General features: G+C 44.2%; 1 protein-coding gene across 5 annotated transcripts in view; it reads right to left on the bottom strand.

Moving 5' to 3' along the window:
* Positions 1 to 484: 484 nt before the first annotated feature.
* LOC123759027 (cGMP-inhibited 3',5'-cyclic phosphodiesterase 3B) overlaps positions 485 to 18,920 on the bottom strand; it is a 156,713-nt gene continuing 138,277 nt past the window's right edge. For all 5 annotated transcript variants that reach the window (XM_045743761.2, XM_045743763.2, XM_045743764.2 and 2 more), the window contains 9 exons: positions 18,534 to 18,692; positions 17,749 to 17,860; positions 15,859 to 15,972; positions 14,457 to 14,641; positions 13,159 to 13,362; positions 12,525 to 12,687; positions 11,641 to 12,002; positions 7,173 to 7,379; positions 485 to 6,411 (listed from right to left, as the gene is read on the bottom strand). In XM_045743761.2, coding sequence (XP_045599717.2) covers positions 6,388 to 6,411; positions 7,173 to 7,379; positions 11,641 to 12,002; positions 12,525 to 12,687; positions 13,159 to 13,362; positions 14,457 to 14,641; positions 15,859 to 15,972; positions 17,749 to 17,860; positions 18,534 to 18,692 — 1,530 coding nt within the window. In that variant the 3' untranslated portion in view covers positions 485 to 6,387. The remainder of the gene's footprint in view (positions 6,412 to 7,172; positions 7,380 to 11,640; positions 12,003 to 12,524; positions 12,688 to 13,158; positions 13,363 to 14,456; positions 14,642 to 15,858; positions 15,973 to 17,748; positions 17,861 to 18,533; positions 18,693 to 18,920) is intronic.

The raw sequence follows: 18,920 nt of genomic DNA, 5'->3' as shown, positions 1-18,920 counted from the left end.
GTTACCAACAATTTGTTATATAAATCTACATTCCCAATATCATACCAGGGTTTACCAATATCATACTCTTCTGAATCAAAACTTATCCAATTTGTATTCACTGTTTCTTGTTTTGTGTTGATTTGTTAATGTCCTGGGCAGGAAAAGGCAACTCCAAGTTTTTTCTTTGAAAATATTAAACAAAACTTAGAGAGAAAACTGAGCCGTTGAAAATTGAGGTAACTGATAATGACAAAGAAAATGGGCGATATATAAAGACGCATTTAGTCTATATTTACCAGAGAAGAACTTGATATGATGCCTGCACGCAGCACAAGAAATCCACATAGGTGGGGAGAGAGGATAAGTCGTCTAGTTTAGTAGTTACTGAACAAATCCACAAGGGCCGTGACGAGGGTTCGAACCTACGTCCGGGGATCCTCTCAGACGTAGGATCCATAGGTATACAAGTCACGTGTCAAAGCAGGTTCAATAAAACCAAAAGTTTCAGTTCTCCTTTATTACATGACACTTACACAAGTCTTCCCTAAGAGGGGGGGGGGGGTGTCGACTATCCCTTCCCCCATCCCCCCCTAAGACCGCCCTCCCCCTCCTCCCCATCCATCCATCCCTCCCCCTAAGGGGACCAAGGGCTTAGATAAGGGGGGTGGAAGGGGGTTTGGGAGTTACATAAGGGCTGGACATACCACCAACAAAGGGTTAAGGGACCTCAGGCTACCCCAGCGAGGAGCGGTGCCTGTAACATCACACAGAATACCGAGAAATACGGTACATGGACACCTCAAACTACATGAAAATATAATTTGTTTGTATTTGGCTAACACTCTCGGACACAATGAAGGGAAGGTGAACACAATGAAGGGAGGGTGAATGTAATTAAGGGAGAGTGAATGTAATGTCCCTGTTGCGATATTTCCCGCCATTGATGCTATATTATTGACACCAAATATACAGGAGAGTTTGCCGTCTGAGAGAGAGAGAGAGAGAGAGAGAGAGAGAGAGAGAGAGAGAGAGAGAGAGAGAGAACCGGGGTTTGAGGTAGCTTATATCTTTAACACCAACTCTCACAATTGCTTCCTTTTTTTCTCATTTACATTTATATTTTTTTTCGTCATTAATTATAATTTTTTGTCGCATCCTCTAAATAAAAATCCTCTTTATGCCTCTATACACCTATAAGAAATCCCGCGCTTTTGCATACGTATCAGAGTGTTGTTTAATATACAATTACTACAGTTAATGACACGTGTTCACACCCCCCCCCCCTGTTATTCTCAGGTGAGAGATAATTACTAAAAATATTTCTCACCGTATTCACGCGCTTCTGTTGTTTATCTTCCTCACTAACGCAGCCTAAACAATCACCACTCTCCATTATTGTATAAGTTACTCATAATTATATGCAACAAAGTACCTAGACTTAAATATAACTACGTCCAATAATACTGAATCGTGAACGTTGATAACGATTTATATTTTGTACGATTTGCTTCTTACAAAACCCATCCCAACCTCTTGGACTGGTCGGTACTGCGACGGCCTGGCCTCTTGCAAGGTCGGTGTTCGAACCCGTATGATTCGAATGCCGACATATATATATATATATATATATATATATATATATATATATATATAATATATATATATATATATATATATTGGAGGTATATTGTATTATAGTATATTAAGGAGGTATATTGCCTCCTAGGCCTTATGCCTCATATAGCGCATATTAGGCTGTTGAAACATTTGTAAACAGTTGCAGGGATTTTTTTTGCGAGAGGCATTTTAAATAGTACAAATGAATACTGTTATGTGCAACAGTACATATTCTGTACATATGACACTCAGTCGGTATATATGTACTGTCTTAATGAGGGTTGTTTGGGTCATAAGACAGCGATCTTAGCATATCATTATTTGTCTATTTCCACTATACGTCCATCCATCTATTGTATTATACCGTTAATAAAACAATGATAGATGAAATGCAGTTGATAAATGTGACAGAATAAATAGTGCATAAATAAATAAATATTGTAAACAGACCACAGGTGATGTAGACACACCACAGGTGCTGTAGACACACCACAGGTGATGTAGACACACCACAGGTGATGTAGACACACCACAGGTGATGTAGACACACCACAGGTGATGTAGACACACCACAGGTGATGTAGACACACCACAGGTGATGTAGACACACCACAGGTGATGTAGACACACCACAGGTGATGTAGACACACCACAGGTGATGTAGACACACCACAGGTGCTGTAGACACACCACAGGTGATGTAGACACACCACAGGTGATGTAGACACACGAGCGAGCAGCCGAGGGGTGTGAATACTGTGTCGGTAACTTATAATAGAGTGGGAACCTTTTAGTTCCAAATGATGGATTCTCCTGATTGTGGTGTATGTACGCTGTTGTCCTCAAGCGCTGCCTTGTGTGGGTAGGTGTGTGTGTGTGTGTGTGTGTGGGTAGGTGTGTGTGTGTGTGTGTGTGTGTGTGTAGGTAGGTGTGTGTGTGCGTGCATGTGTATGCTAAAGAAATTGGGCAGGTTACACGTATTTCTTTTGTTAATATGTACGTTTGTATTTTTATGCACACACACATATATATATATATATATATATATATATATATATATATATATATATATATATATATATATATATATATATATATATATATATATATATATATATATATATATAATATGCATAAATAAGGAATCTCCAAGGATTCCAATGACACTTTATGCTCTGTTATATCCCTGAGTATCCTTATATTCTTGTTAAACGTCCAAGAATGTCTCATTTATATTCTTGTTCAATGCCCTAGAGGATATCGTCCCGTTTATATTTTGCTAACCATATTCCCTAATTAATTCCTCTCTCAAAGTTCCCTATGCTTGGTGTGGGCACCCGCGTTCACCCAAGACCGCGACAGATAGACGACAGACCGACTGACAGACACAGATGAGGAAGGCATTGGAAGATATGTTGGCACAGTTTGTTTATTGTGGCGCATATTGGCGGGAAAAGCTCAATAGGTTTGTTTACGTGAATCAGCTGACAAGCTCAAGGCGGTCAGCTGATAAACACGAGGTGGTCTGATGTACACAAAGTAGTCAGCTGATGTACACAAGGCTCCAGCTGATGTACACAAGGCAGTCAGCTGATGTACACAGAGTGATCAGCTGATGTACACAAGGCAGTCAGCTGATGTACACAGAGTGATCAGCTGATGAGTATAAGGCGGTCAGCTGATATTCACATGGAGGTTAACTGGTGTTTACCTGTAACCAGGTGACCCGCAGGTGCGACTAGATGGCGTTTGCCTTGTATTAACTCTTAAAAATAAAAGTGTCTGTAGTGACGGCATAGAGAATCACAAAATAATCTGTAGAGAGAAATGTGAATGCTTCAATCCATGTACCAAAGAAAACGTCCTGGCCCGCGTTCCCTCCAACACAAATGCTCTCAGTTTTTGTTAGTCCCCCCTGCTACTTCGAGTGACTTGAATGGTGTTGAAAATTAGTCACGAATTTCTTGTCCACAGCCTAGTACCCTTATCTACCCAATACGAATGCTGCTGTTATTATGCTGGAGATACAAAGTCGGGAGAGAGATACTCTCTGCCCAGGACAATATACTGTTGGTAATTTTGGTTGCTCGAGGCTGTATTTAACCATTGGATAATTCTAGGGTAGTTGACTTTGCGGGGTTGACTAAGGCACCAGCATGAGAGGCCAAGCCACCAGTCAGGTAGCCTAGTCCATATCGGGTTGGCTAGGCATGGTGGGTGTCTCCCCGGTCCTCAGTGGGTAGATGAGTCTGACACAGGGGGTCTTGGAACTTGGTCCCAGCGTGATTACATAATCACATAACGTCGAGGGGAATAATTTGTTTCAGGGTCATTACAACCAGAATTAATCTTAACTTAAAAGAACGGCTATTTTATTGATCTTCATAATTAAGTTTCAGCATTATGCTGGAAATGCGGCGGCAAATGCCGCAGTTCCTGCTTCAGCTGTCGGTGGTTCTTGGACATGTCATCTTGGAAGACACAGGGAAAAACGACTAACTGAGAAGCATTTAAGCGTCTTGGAGGGACCGATATCAAACTCCTCTCAAGCAGGAAGGACTGACTTGCACAAGAGCACCCTTACAAAGGTGAGACTAACTCAGACGCTCTCAAGTAAGAGCGTCTCAAACATACGCCTACACGCCCACGGACACTACCGACGGGAGCACCATTCTCACACTGGCTCGTCTGTGCTGCACCAGCAGAGAAGCATTTCACCTGCAGGCCCTGAAGTCTCACGCCTTATGGGGAGTGGTCGAGCCATGGCTACGCCGCTTTGCTGAGTGCCTCGCTAAAACACACACTTAAACACCTAAAATAAATATTCTAATTCATTTATAACTCTACGAACACAAGAACTCGTCTTTTATTTGGAAGCAGTTATCATAAGATCAAGTCCACGAACGCTACGTAAAAAATTCTCAGGACGAACTTACTAGTAATGGAATTTTAGTGTTTGGCACATACACAAGTCCTCTCTAAGGCGAGGCACTCACCGGGGGCACCAGCGTCGGCCTGACCCTTCACTGAGCACCAGGTCTCTGAAGACTAGACGGCTGTCGACGAAGCTGGAGGCCTTCAGCCCCGTCTTCCCCTGGAGGAGCAGCTGGTGGCAGCCGAGTATAGGAATATACCGCCTCTTTGCGTGGACAAGATTTGTTTTTATTGGAAGATCACATTCATTATGGCAAAATATCGCGTAAGATTGTGGAAGATCACATTCACATGCCAAGTACCGTGTTCTACATTACAAAGATAATTAAGTCTTTGGAACAATATAATCAAGGATGAACTATAAGATACTACAGGTTGGTAAAAATACAGAATTCCTTATTTAATAAAATTCTTTGGATCACACATACCTAATGACAAAATAAAGTGTAGGGGATGTCGTCACTGGCTGTACACTTATTTGACGAATGGACCAGACTTTGAGATAGAGATGAGATACACGTTAAAAGGCTTCTCAATCTTTACCTTCAATCGTGTAAAGATTGCTGAATGCTAGCCGCGAGGATGGCCTAAATGTTCCCTCTTATTATGCCATTTAAACATTGACAATGCTTAGTTCTTCGATTAAAGAACACTGAGTATTTTCTTAGACACTCTGTCACTTACCAAAAAATTATATATATACCTTTAAAAGAAAGTTTTGTTGGTCGTTCTACGAAATATAATTAAAATCAATTGTGACCAAATATAAAACATTGTCCTGAACACTCACAAGTGATTCTAATTCCCACGATAACACCGATAAGAACGTCTGAGGGTTAAGGGCCAGCTTGGCGGGACATTGTCCCTCTCGCTGGCCGGCTTGTTGCCAACCCGAGCCTCCATGAACGCCCGCGCAGAACTGCCGTTCACTTCGCTGCTCCATGGCACCAAATTCAGACATTTGCTGCCTGGAAAAAACATAGGCACTATCGAAACTGATTATGCCATTGCACGAAGTAGATATGAATAATGTACACTTTTCAGAATTTGGTGCCAGTGGACCATCAAAGTTCTTGATCATTCGGGGTTCTGACTGATCGTTTAGACTTTAGCCGCAAAGTGAAGTACTCCATTGGTGTAACTAGAGGACCTCAAGTGCAGCATTTTCCTCGGTTGGCTCGTGAAGGGTTTCTGAAGGTCCAGCCATTCTGCATGAAATCCTTTTATATAATATCTCTGAGGGGTCCTGGGGAGGAGTGGCTTCTATCACCCTGTAGGGAGAGGCCACCATGAGCACCTCGAGACTCGTCCACCGAAGAAGGTACTCTGCACACGAAGCTCTGGCCTCTGCTCTGCGCACGAAGCTCTGGCCTCTGCTCTGCTCAGCCCCTCCGTTTAAGGCTGTGGTTTCAAGTCCAGGGAAGTTTCGATATAGTGTGCATCCTGGATCCTGACCTTGACGAGTTCCAAACTTCAAGTTCCAAGCAAAGACTAAACCTCGTTCAGGATCACAGTTCAAGGCCTATACTTCAACTCCGTAGGCAATGCAGTCCAAAGTGTAATTGGAAGTCTAGACCACAGTTTTAGGTAAGAAACTGCTCCAGACAAAGCTCAGACTGCAGGCCAGGTTTAGACCAAAGCCCAGACATCAGACTTTGCTTGCTCTTGTTGAAGACGTGCAGGGAGCGGTCCTTGGCTCTTGTGGTAGGCGCATGCACCGTTGCATTCTTCTTCCCACCACCACCATTAATGAAGTCAAAAATTCAAATATTCTCTATATTATGCTGCATCAATAGTCTAATTGTAATAATATTGGAAGAAGCTAACTATTTAGACTATGACACAGGCCGGGCATCAAAGTTTTGAGTCCTCTTTTTCCTGCGGAAGAAAAATATGAGAAGTTCGTTAGGAGGTGAACCTTGACAAGATCAACAAATATGTTGTTGACGATTGCAACCTCAAAACAACAACAACAACAACATCTACTACTTCTACAACTACTACTACTATTACAAACCAACAAACAAAGTTTACAAACCAACAAACCAACAAACAAAGCTTACAAAGTTTACAAACCAACAAACAAAGTTTACAAACCAACAAACAAAAATTTACAAACCAACAAACAAAGCTTACAAACCAACAAACAAAGTTTACAAACCAACAAACCAAAATTTACAAACCAACAAACAAAAATTTACAAACCAACAAACAAAAATTTACAAACCAACAAACAAAAATTTACAAACCAACAAACAAAAATTTACAAACCAACAAACAAAAATTTACAAACCAACAAACAAAGCTTACAAAACAGCGTTCATTGAAATGAAAACCTGATAGGAAAACTCAAAGTGGGGAAAAAAAGTAAAACTGCCCACAAAACAACTGATAATGCAGAAAAAATGATAATGACAATGATAAAAAAAAACCAGCAAGTACCCAAGTCCCAAAATAACAAATAACTCACAAAATATAAAACATACAACTCACAAAATAACAAACAAACCACGCAAATAAAAAAAAAACACTGCACAAACACAACTCCAACCAACAAATTCCTCACAATCAAACCAAAACAACTCATAAAACAGCAAATACACAACTCATACAACACACAACAGCAGCAAAATACTCACAAAACTGAAGCTGCGGGAGGAGGAGATGGAGGCTGGGGTCTTTTCCTCCTCTATGGGTTCCATGGGTTCGTCGCCGTTAATGGGGAGAACCATGGGCTGGCCGGAGAAGCCCATGGGTGACACATCCGATGGGCCGGATGCCGCCCCCTCCTCCTCCTCCGAGGCAGAGTTGCCCATTTCCTCCTCCTCCGCCAAGCGTTGCTCCTCCTTGGGAGAGGAAAAAGGGATGGCAGATGGCTTTTAAGACTTACCTAAAACAATATGCGTGTTATGGTGGCTTTAAATATGTACTTTCACAACCTATTTTGCCGGCAACACAAATTTATATTAGTTATCCTAAACAATTGTCGATTTAGCTTTCTCTAGTCACAGAAAATGATACACGGAAGGATAAACACAAATAAAATTGGTTATTTTAGATTTTTTTTCCTAGTTAAAAATATTGTTTTCCCATTGTCGGGGGATAGGAAACGTGATGATTTTGTCAAGGTCATCCTAAGTAGTGATGAAAATAGGAAGGTACGGGGGACGGGGGTGTACGGCATATACCTACTCAATTTCCAGTTTATTTATTATTAATTTCTGTACCAATGGAGACATTTATTTGTTATCCTTTATCAAAAGTCTGCTAATTAAAATTACTTGCTTTCAGATACAGTGTTGATCTTTGGAGATTCATGTTTGCTCCATGGAAGCGTTCTATTAGCGATGACCAGACATATAATAGAATACCTCGGCCAGATCAGAATGCAAGCCTAGGGCCCGTGGTTAACTTAGTTTGCTCCAGCATCCCCATTTCCATCACTGCCGCTGCTAAGGTCAATTACAAGCCTCCTCCAGAGTGACAAAAATAATTCCAGGACTCAGTCACCTCTATTACCAGGAAAGGTTGAGGGCCGCAGGACTAACAGCACTACTAACCAGGCATGAGAGGGTTGATCACATCGAGATTTTTAAAGTATTGAACAAGTTCGAGGATATTAATCCAGTTTACTTTCGTAAAAGGTCCATTGTAGCGCACAAAAAGGAGAGAAACTTCAAATTCAACAAGCCACGATGTAGAGCAAAAAACAGGAGAGGCTTTTTTTATCAATAATCCCTTTGAATCGCCTACCCACTCAAGCCGTAAACGCCAAAACTTCAGTTTAAAATCCAGCTAAAACAAATCCCCAAGAACAGTGAGAGAATTTTTAACAAGACGTCGGCTCCCTGTCCCCGTCGAGGCCATTAAAGTTGGTAGCCCTCTGGTAAATTCAGATACAAAAGCTACCAGGTACCTATTTACCGCTAGGTGAATAGCGGCATCAGGTGTTAGGTTGTGCATGCAGGTATAACTCTCCACCACTGCTCACAGGTTGGGGTATGGGGTCCACTGTCACTCGCAGGATAAGAATCAAGGAGGTGCAAGATAAATGAATTAATATAAAGAAAATCTTGCCTTAGTCGGGGATTTAACTCGGATACATTGGAATGTGAACTGACTACAATCCCTCATTAAAAGTGAAATTCATTACACAATGTTGTTAAAAGTTAAATTCTTTGTAAAACAGCCTTGTACATATATTATTCATTAACATTAAGACGGTATACACAGCAATGTGGTGCTATACTATTTTGACAGTCAAAACAAGATCTAACGACGCGGTGCACAACGGCGCGTGTGCCACATCTCATGTCAACACTTTACCGATTGCTGTCAAAGAGCACTTAATGCGTAAACTCTTAACTTATCAGAAGAATAACGAGACGTTAATCTTTCACCTCGCGTGAATCGAATAATCATTATCATTTATTATACAGTTATTATTGACAACTTAGACCGGCATTAGAATTAGCACTACAGGCGCGGAACTGGCCCCTTCCCGCCCTTCCTCTGGGCGGGAAGGGGCCAGTTCTGTTCTTGTAGTTGGTGAGGGAAGTCGTGCTACCGGCCGCTGACTCCACCAACGATTTAATCTACCCAATAACTTTCAATTGCGAAGTGTTTACAAACTTATTCATAACCAGTAAATTAAATTACTCAAAAGTGAGGAGAAAAGAAACGCTGCAGCCGACCATATTGAACTTTATCATTGACTAAAGATGACACGAATTCTTGTTAAACATTCTCAGTGTTCCCATACGACCTTTATTTTGGACTTATGGGATATTAACATTAAATTAAAGACATGTATGATCTTTGATGTCATACACGAGCACTTGAGCCAACACCACCACCGCATAACGCGTCCACTAGACGAACTCTACACGGTAAGGTAAGTCCTGTTTTACCTTTCAGTTTAACGTTACATTTCAAGCATTGTTTTACACTTAGACCAACACTACCAACTGGCCAGAGAGGAATATGACGTATTGAGGCGTCTTTTGTTACGCCGAGGAGGCGTGGAAGGTCGGTAACTAGATAATTAGGCTATTCAGGAATTGTGTGACCTATATTGAGGGTCAATATATTGCCTGTGTAATGATTCACGGAGACGTAATGCACCAAGTATGGTATACTGTAGTATATTTGTACTGTGTACACTTGTTTGTGAGCTCCTTGAGGGACTTTTAATAGAAGAGGGTAGAAAATTTGCAGTCCCCGTGGCGTAGTGGTAAGACACTCGCCTGGCGCTTTACGAGCACTTTGGTCTGGGTTCGTATCCTGGCCGGGGAGGATTGACTTGCCGCCAATCCCTAACTGTAGCCTCTGTTCACCCAGCAGTGAATGGGTACCTGGTTGTTGAACGATTTGGCGGGTCGTATTCCAGGGAAAATTAGGATTAAGGATTTGCCCGAAACGCTATGCGTGCTAGTGGCTTTACAACCATGTAGCAACTCTTGTATATGTACATACATATAATAGCCGTAGTGTTTCGTTTTTATATGTATTTTATTCTATAAACTTGAATCAAGGAACAACAGATTTTGTTGTAATTGCTTGTATGTGACCTAATAAAATAAACGCTACGCGTACTAGTGGCTGTACAAGAATGTAAGAACTCTTGTATATATCAATAAAAAAAAACTACTGTATCACGTCACTGTCACGTAACTACCTAGGACGCTCTGCTATGAGAGAAACTTCTACAACCCGGACCAACCAGGTTGTTGTTATGTGGGCCTGCGGGCCGCTCCCAGCAACAACAGTCTGTTGGGCCAAGCTTTCCCAGGTCAAACCTGGCCCCAAGCCGGACTTGGAGAATAGAAAAACTCCCAGAAACCCGTCCAGGTAAGATAAAGGTAAGAAATCACATTTAATATCTCTTATTTTCATATATTAATGTTCACATATTGTACATGCGTATTCATATTCTTGTTGACGTATGATGTTACATCATCATATTATTGTTGATGATGTAATACAATGAAATCAGACTGTTTACTGGCATTAGCGGCTGTATAGCCACGGATCCGAATTCAATGAAATGGACACATAAGCGTTCAATACATAATATCAAGTCAATGGTGGTTTAATTTAATACATAGCATATAGTAGTCAGGAAGTGTTGGTGTGGAGTGTATCTTAAAAATTAAATTAATAAAACGACTCGTAAAATTTCACGCATTTCAAAAAACTTAACAGCTATCAACGAGTTTAATCATACAATTAATATTATGTTTCCTGAAACTAAGCTTTCTCTAAAATATACGTGTGGAAATGTGAAATCACGGGGGAGGGGGGGGGGGGGGGGGGGTAGAAATAGCCTAGCTGCTCTATCCCTTTGAGATGTGTTTTTTCTTGTCTCAATAAACATACTTGAATTTGAATTTGAACAACTTAATTGTCTACTCTCGAGGAGTTTCTGGTAACAAATCTGGTAAATTTTATTTTCTTATTTCAACAATTTTAAAATTTAAATTTTGTTGAAATCCACTCTTTTGAGTTTATGAAGAAAATATATTTAAGTGAAAAACCATTACAACTAGTACGTTGATTATATATTTGTATATTCGTTAAATATTAATTGATCTTTAAATCTTTTTTTATTGAAAAAAAGAGTCCGTTTTTTAACACTAGAATATATGCTCATTATGAATGACAATTATTTGTTATTTCTTGGCTTCATCTGGAAGCCAAATTGCGAGTATATAATTAATAGGCTTCCTGTTGGGTTATGGGGCTGAGGCTGACTGTATTTAACATTAAAACTGAAGAACGTAATGTCAAGCTGAAGAGGGGATTGTAAATGTGGGCCCATTTATAGAACGTACTTTGATATAGGATACAAAAAATATAGGATATATTGATATATGACTGCATTATCAAGGTTTGAGTATATGGTTTGGAGGAGACTTAAAGGCAGCTCAGACGTTGAGATGTAAGTCTTGACCGAATCATGTACTCAGTCAGACCTTGATATGCACTCAGGAGAATGCGAAAGACTTGGTGTAGTTCAAATCTTTACATACTATACATAAATACATAAGTGTGGGTTTCTTATCCTACTATTATGTCTGCGATAAGACGTTACCATTAGTTACGTACCTTGATCTTGTTGACCCAAAACTGGTGGTTCTCCTGAAGGTGTTGAGTCTGGAGGCAGAAGATCTTGCGCGTGCGGCCGCTGGTGTGCGTGGCGGTGTCAGACTCGCTGGTGGCCGGGTCCTCCTCGTCCTCTTCCTCCTCCTCCACGTCCTCATTGTTGATCTCGAGGTTGAGTTCATGGCCGACCTCGTCGTCCTCGCCCGGTTCCAGCCACACCCCGGGCATGAGGCCAGCCTCGCCGTAGGCGTTGCAGAGGGGCGCCACCAGGTGATTGATGAAGGACTCCTGCAGCTTGGAGAGCTGCGGGTTGGACCGGTCCATGTATGGTGACACGGGCAGCCCCAGCGCCGCCTCCTCGTCCCCTGAAGTTATGTTTGAGTTTAGACCACCTTACCTTGTGGTGTTTTCGGGGCTTAGGGTCCCCGCGGCCCGGTCGTCGACCAGGCCTCCTCTGGCAATATTTATGGCAGTGGCAACATTTCATATACACACTAGGGGGACATGACAATCTGGAGTTTTCATATATGAAATGATGTCCTTGTCTGCAAGTGCTGAAATTACGGGAAATCTTTAAAAAAAACGAGTGGCCAATTTTAGCAGGATCAAGCGAACACTGGTCGTGATTCCTAAATGATTTATTTTTGTTATTAAAATACACCTAACCTTATCAAGCCTAACTTAACGTTATTTTACAGTTTAGCAATTAGAATCCTCCTCTTGGGATTGCCATCTCTTGGGTGGCTTAATCTTTATCAATCATCAATTTGCTTATCACGATCCAATTATGTGCGAAACGCCTGGGTACGATTTGACCATACCCCTGTCAGGCCTACTTGCCCCCTTTCCCCTACATCCCTCTTAATCTCCTGGTTAAGCCAATATACCTTGTTCGTAGAACTCCTCAGCGATTCTTGATGTCCACTGCGTGTGTATGTCAATGGCCTTACACGGCCCATTGATATCAGCCAGCTTGATACACATCTCTAGAGCCAGCATCCGGTCTGTCTCAGAGTTCCAGTCCAGGCCGGGCGCATCCGGCTCGTTCGCCTGGAGGATAACATACATAGCATAAGTATGGAGAGAAAGCGCTAAGTACACGGAAGGGCTATGAGGACGAAGGGAAGGAACGGTGCTCGACTTCTTGAATCGTCGGGGATCGAACACCGACCTGCAAGAAGCGAGGTCGTCGCTCTATCAACCAATCCAAGGAAAAAGATGGTGGTGGAAGGTGATTTGAGAACAAGGGAAGAAGCTCATTACACATTTGTTGGTCAATTTATCAATTTAAAATTTTAGTTATTCAAGTGTTGGGACTTGACTGGGGACCCCACCAGTATACAGGCCAATACAATGCTATAAACCCTTGGAGTTTAAGGAATATAATCAACAATGCTCTTCGAGTACATTGATCATTTGACCCATTACCTAAGTGTAACATTCCTCCCGCGTCATTAACTCTTGACCTCCATCTAATCATTAATCCTAGACACAGAATATGGTGCCCCATGGCGCTCTTACCTTGGCATTAAACTCAGCCAGGATCTCGAAGTGCCTCTTGAGGTCGGTGGCGAGGATGGCCTCAATGACGAGAAACCTGAACCTCTTGAACTCAGCCCTGTCGAGGTGCGTCAGGAAATTGTACTCGGGCTTGGAGAGGAAGAGCGACCAGGCGGCCGCCGCGTGGTGGTTCTCCAACACGCTCCGGTCATTGTACAGCACCGCCTGAAGCACGGGTGATAAGTTGTTGGTGTGGGGGGTGGTGGGCAGGTGCTGTATTGTAGGGGTGGCCAAGGGTGTTGAGGAAGGGTCACCAAGGTGATGGTGTGGGGGAGTGACCGGGTGATGGTGTGGGGAAGTGACCAGGTGATGGTGTGGGGGGGAGTGACCGGATGATGGTGTGGGGGGGAGTGACCGGGTGATGGTGTGGGGAAGTGACCAGGTGATGGTGTGGGGGGGAGTGACCGGGTGATGGTGTGGGGGGGAGTGACCGGGTGATGGTGTGGGGGGGAGTGACCAGGTAATGGTGTGGGGGGGAGTGACCAGGTGATGGTGTGGGGGGGAGTGACCGGGTGATGGTGTGGGGGGGAGTGACCGGGTGATGGTGTGGGGGGGAGTGACCAGGTGATGGTGTGGGGGGGAGTGACCGGGTGATGGTGTGGGGGGGAGTGACCGGGTGATGGTGTGGGGGGGAGTGACCGGGTGATGGTGTGGGGGGGGAGTGACCAAATGGTTTAATCAGAGGCGAAAAAACCACTTTAATAGAAAACATTTCCAAGGTGAAATGCACAAGACTGTTACACGAAATACAAAAGAGTTCACTTATACCTTGTTGAACTTTTGCAGATAACAAGTTCTTACGAACTTGCTTGAATCCTATAGTCCTAACTGCACAACCAACATCCTCTCCTAAACGTGTAATTAATGCACCTGTAAACGACCCACCATCAGGAGAGACAGTCCTGTGGAATGTTCGTGCCGCCATCAGGAGGGTCCTGTGGAGCATTTTACTACCGTCAGGAAAGACAGTCCTGTGGAACGTTATTACCACCAGCAGGAGGGTCCTGTGGAGCATTTTACTACCGCCAGGAAAGACAGTCCTGTGGAACGTTATTACCACCAGCAGGAGGGTCCTGTGGAGCGTTAGTACCACCAGCAGGAGGGTCCTGTGGAGCGTTAGTACCACCAGCAGGAGGATCCTGTGGAGCGTTAGTACCACCAGCAGGAGGGTCCTGTGGAGCGTTAGTACCACCAGCAGGAGGGTCCTGTGGAGCGTTAGTACCACCACCACCACCAGCAGCAGCAGGAGGAACACCGACCTGCGGAGCGTTAGTAGTGACCAGGAAGGCGTTGGTTCGCCCCGGGTGATCGAAGTCGTGCATGGCGGCCGCGGTGTAGAGCGCCATCAGCTCCAGCGCCGGCAGGTTGGCGCCAAGGATGCCGTAAGTGTCTTCAGCAGTGAAGCTCTGACGGTGGACCAGCCGTGGCGAGCCCATCGCCTCGTCTGCAGGAGCACCAGCAGGAAGGTCAAGTAGGGTCAGTGCCTTGGATTAACATTTATTCAACAAAATATAATATATTTCAAATAGCAGTCATTTATAATGCGATGAGTGAAAACAGTCAAATCGTAAAATATCAGCAAATGTCACATTAATAATAATATGAAAATGATAAAGTTATAACAAGTAAAAATGATGTCAGTAAGGGAATTATCAGGAGGGAGAGAGCTTATCCTATACCACTGGATAGCACTTTGTAAGGATACGAGGACAAGGATCAGGGGTAGGATGGATAGAAGGAGCGTTGCCTAACCACTTAGGCAACGTTACCACTTAAACCAGATTGTAGGGGATCGAACAGTGACCTGCAAGAATAACGGCGAGGACGCCGTTGTACTGATTATTACTGCGTTGGAACGGATTTTGATACAATAATGAGCAAACGAGCAGGAGGAAATGTTCAAATAAAGGAACACTCATTTGGAATGTGTTAGTGTCCCTAAAGAGGACTCGAAGTCGCCTTTAGGAAGTCTTTAAAGAGGACTCGAAGTCGCCTTTAGGAAGTCTTTAAAGAGGACTCGAAGTCGCCTTTAGGAAGTCTTTAAAGAGGACTCGAAGTCGCCTTTAGGAAGTCTTTAAAGAGGACTCGAAGTCGCCTTTAGGAAGTCTTTAAAGAGGACTCGAAGTCGCCTTTAGGAAGTCTTTAAAGAGGACTCGAAGTCGCCTTTAGGAAGTCTTTAAAGAGGACTCGAAGTCGCCTTTAGGAAGTCTTTAAAGAGGACTCATAGTCGCCTTGTTGGAATCCCTAAAGAGGATTCGAAGTCACCTTCTGGTAGTCTCTAAAGACGACTCGATGTCTGCTTCTGAGGGCTGGCTGCTGACGTCTCTTTATACAGTATCTCTGACGGATACTTCAGCTCCGTCAAGGAAAAAGGGAATTGTCAGTAATACCATTAATGGTGAACAGTAAAGTCGTGTCTAAGTTTCTACAGTGAAAAGAGGGGGGACCTACTGCATGGGTGACAGCTTCTCCCCCGCATATCAACCTACCCTGGCTTTGCGCCCTGGAGAGGCCATTCCAGACCGACAACCAGAGCACAACTCTACGATCTCCTGAGACTGATGGATGCCTACCACGACCATCTATCTATTGGCCTCGACGGGGACAGGAAGCCGGAGGTCTTGGATAGGGGAGGGAGGGGAGTGCGGAGTGGATACTTACCGTGCCTGTTGGAGGTGTCAGTGTCCGGGGGCAGCATGATGAAGCCGGGTATGGGCTGGGAGGTGAGGTAGTAGACGGCGTGCAGTACGTCTGACGCGTGGGTCGCGTTGTGGTCTGTGGGCACTAAAGTCTTAGCTCACACGGAGGGATGGGTGGGTGGGGGTCTTAGTTCACACGGAGGGATGGGTGGGTGGGGGTCTTAGTTCACACGGGGGGGGATGGGTGGGTGGGGGTCTTAGTTCACACGGGGGATGGGTGGGTGGGGGTCTTAGTTCACACGGGGGGATGGGTGGGTGGGGGTCTTAGTTCACACGGGGGGATGGGTGGGTGGGGGTCTTAGTTCACACGGGGGGATGGGTGGGTGGGGGTCTTAGCTCACACGGGGGAATGGGAGGTGGGGGAGGTCTTAGTTTACTTCATGCCTCTGTTCACCTAGTAGTAAATAGATACCCTGAAATTAAGCAACCTGTGAGTTGCGTCCTGGATCTAGAACGCAACTCACAAGTTGCGTCCCATCGCTGCCACCATTGCAACGTATCAGGAATAACGTAGAAAGAAACTGAATAATAAGTAAATGTGTGAGGGAGATAGAGAGGTGGGAGGAGTAAGGAGGTAGAGAGGTGTAAGAGGTAGGGAGATGTGGGAGGTAGAGAGGAATGAGAGAGGAGTGGTCAAGGGAAAGTTTAAAAAGAGGCGGAGAGACTGAGATCAAGGAGGAGATTTGAGAAGTAGAAAGTAGAAAAGGTAGAAGGGTAGCTTTCACCATTCCATTCTAAACTCAGTACATCCAAGGCAAGAAATGTAACTTGTCTGTACTTTAAGCTGTTATCAAATGCTAGCATGTAACTGTATATTATAATCTTAAACCCAGTAAGATCAGAGTTCTCCACACTCTAGCTTGCAATATATCAGAAAAATCCAAGATCTAGGGAACACAATTAAAGTCAGATTAAAAAGTAAGTTAATTAAGTATATATTTAACATGATAAGTATCATAATTCAGGCAATTTAACTTAATGTTCACTATGTCAAGATTAATATACAATGTGAGTCACCACACAAGACATTGAGACCACTACGGATCTCTGCCCCTGAAATCACACAACACCTTCAGTTGGAAACACCAAATTTATCAACTTAACGTTCAACTCACTAAGCCTCTGAGCCTAAGTTGGATAAGGGGGAGGGGGGGTCTACAGTTGACAGGCAGAGACCCCTTTCTGGCCTGGAGAGGCCAGTTTGGCAGCTGGAGCCTCGAGAACTCGCTCCTTCAATCCTCTGTGTCTGCTCTCTGCCGTCTCTCTCGAATGTACAGTTCCATGGATATTTATGGGGAGCCTTGGAGCTAGCTCCGTCTACTAAGTAGATAGCCCCAGGCCATCTACCTACTACCCCTTAAACGGCGGCTTGTTTGAAATACATACCCGGCTACCTGTCTGCAATTATCAGCTTAGCAGAAGCAAGGTCAATTTATACGACCTGACCCCTGGTTGATACCTGGTTGATGGGGTTCTGGGAGTCCTTCTACTCCCCAAGAGCGGCCCGCAGGCCCACATACCCACCACAGCCCGGTTGGTCCGGCACTCCTTGAAGGAAACAATCTAGTTTCCTCTTGAAGATGTCCACGGTAGCTCCTGTAATATTTCTGATGCTCGCTGGTAGGACTTTGAACAACCGTGGACCTCTGATGTTCATACAGTCAACTGTATCCCCTGGTCAACTTGTAGTTATTAAGACTCTAGAGGTGCGAGTTTTTAATTGCTAAGTGTCAGACAATCCGGCGCCTCAAATATAATGTATGACTGTCTCTTGTTCTATGTGAAATATTAACTAAACACCTTTATGGTGTTCCAATAAGGTATGAAGAAGGGAGAGGGGAGGTATACTCACAAGGTATGTCTCTGTACCCCAGCTCGAGAGCGTGGAAGTAATTGAGGAACTGCTTGGTGGGGATCCTGAAGGTCTCGAACAGCCCCACCTCCGTAAACACCCGATAACACAGCTGTTGGGGAGAACATGTGGGATAACACGGCATTATTTACTATTTGTGCCTATAAGATTTAGCTGTTAGCTCTTGGGCCCCGCCTTGCTAACAGTCGGCTGTCTAATGTACCGACTCTCGACCTATTTTTATTTCTATAATATCTGCTACAACTCTCTCTCTCTCTCTCTCTCTCTCTCTCTCTCTCTCTCTCTCTCTCTCTCTCTCTCTCTCTCTCTCTCTCTCTCTCTCTCTCTCTCTCTCTCTCTCTCTCCCTCTCTCCCTCTCTCCCTCTCTCTCTCTCTCTCTCTCTCTCTCTCTCTCTCTCTCTCTCTCTCTCTCTCTCTCTCTCTCTCTCTCTCTCTCTCTCAGACATCCCCAGGATGAAGCCCGTAGCAGCTGTCTAACTCACAGGTACCTATTTACTGCTAGGTGAACAGCGTCATCAGGTAAACAAAAACTCTCCCTATTTGTTTCTGCCTCTGCCTGAAATCAAACCCGGGTCCTTAGGACTACGACCCCCGAATCACACGGGGGATTCACATCACATTCACACTCCAGATGATCTATCCTCTACGGTCTAGTGTCTTGGCATATATCATATATGTACTTATTAATCAGCCAAGTAGTGACTAGAAGCAATAAGTCATATATGTACTGTCATGTGCGAGAGCGGTTGGGCACTACCACTCACTTGGCTGAGGATGAGCTGGCCGGCCGCGTCGAGGAGGGAGAAAACGGGATAGTCCCACTCGGAGATGCGGTTGAGGAGGGGGTGCTCCTGTAAATAGTCGAGGTTGTAGATGGCTCCGTCTTGCTCGAGTGCCAGCGATCCTCTGGAGCCCTCAGCCACCTGTTACAAAGGAGAGTTATACCACCCCGAAATTATCATAATAATTCCCGTTGGCGGGGACAGGAAGCCTGTACACATAGATGTCCCACCCCTCCCCCACCTCCTCCCTCTCCTCTTGATTCCATCTTAGGGCATTAATATTCATAGATTCCTAACGTTGTTGTGATTTCATTGTGCATCACCTGGATGAATCAACAGGCAATGGAAACCTGACATATGATGGAGAGG

This window comes from Procambarus clarkii, chromosome 15 (assembly GCF_040958095.1).
Source record: "Procambarus clarkii isolate CNS0578487 chromosome 15, FALCON_Pclarkii_2.0, whole genome shotgun sequence".
Classification (NCBI taxonomy): Eukaryota; Metazoa; Arthropoda; class Malacostraca; order Decapoda; family Cambaridae; genus Procambarus; species Procambarus clarkii.
Note: the sequence above shows the minus strand (reverse complement) of the source record. Positions and strands in the feature narration are given on the sequence as shown.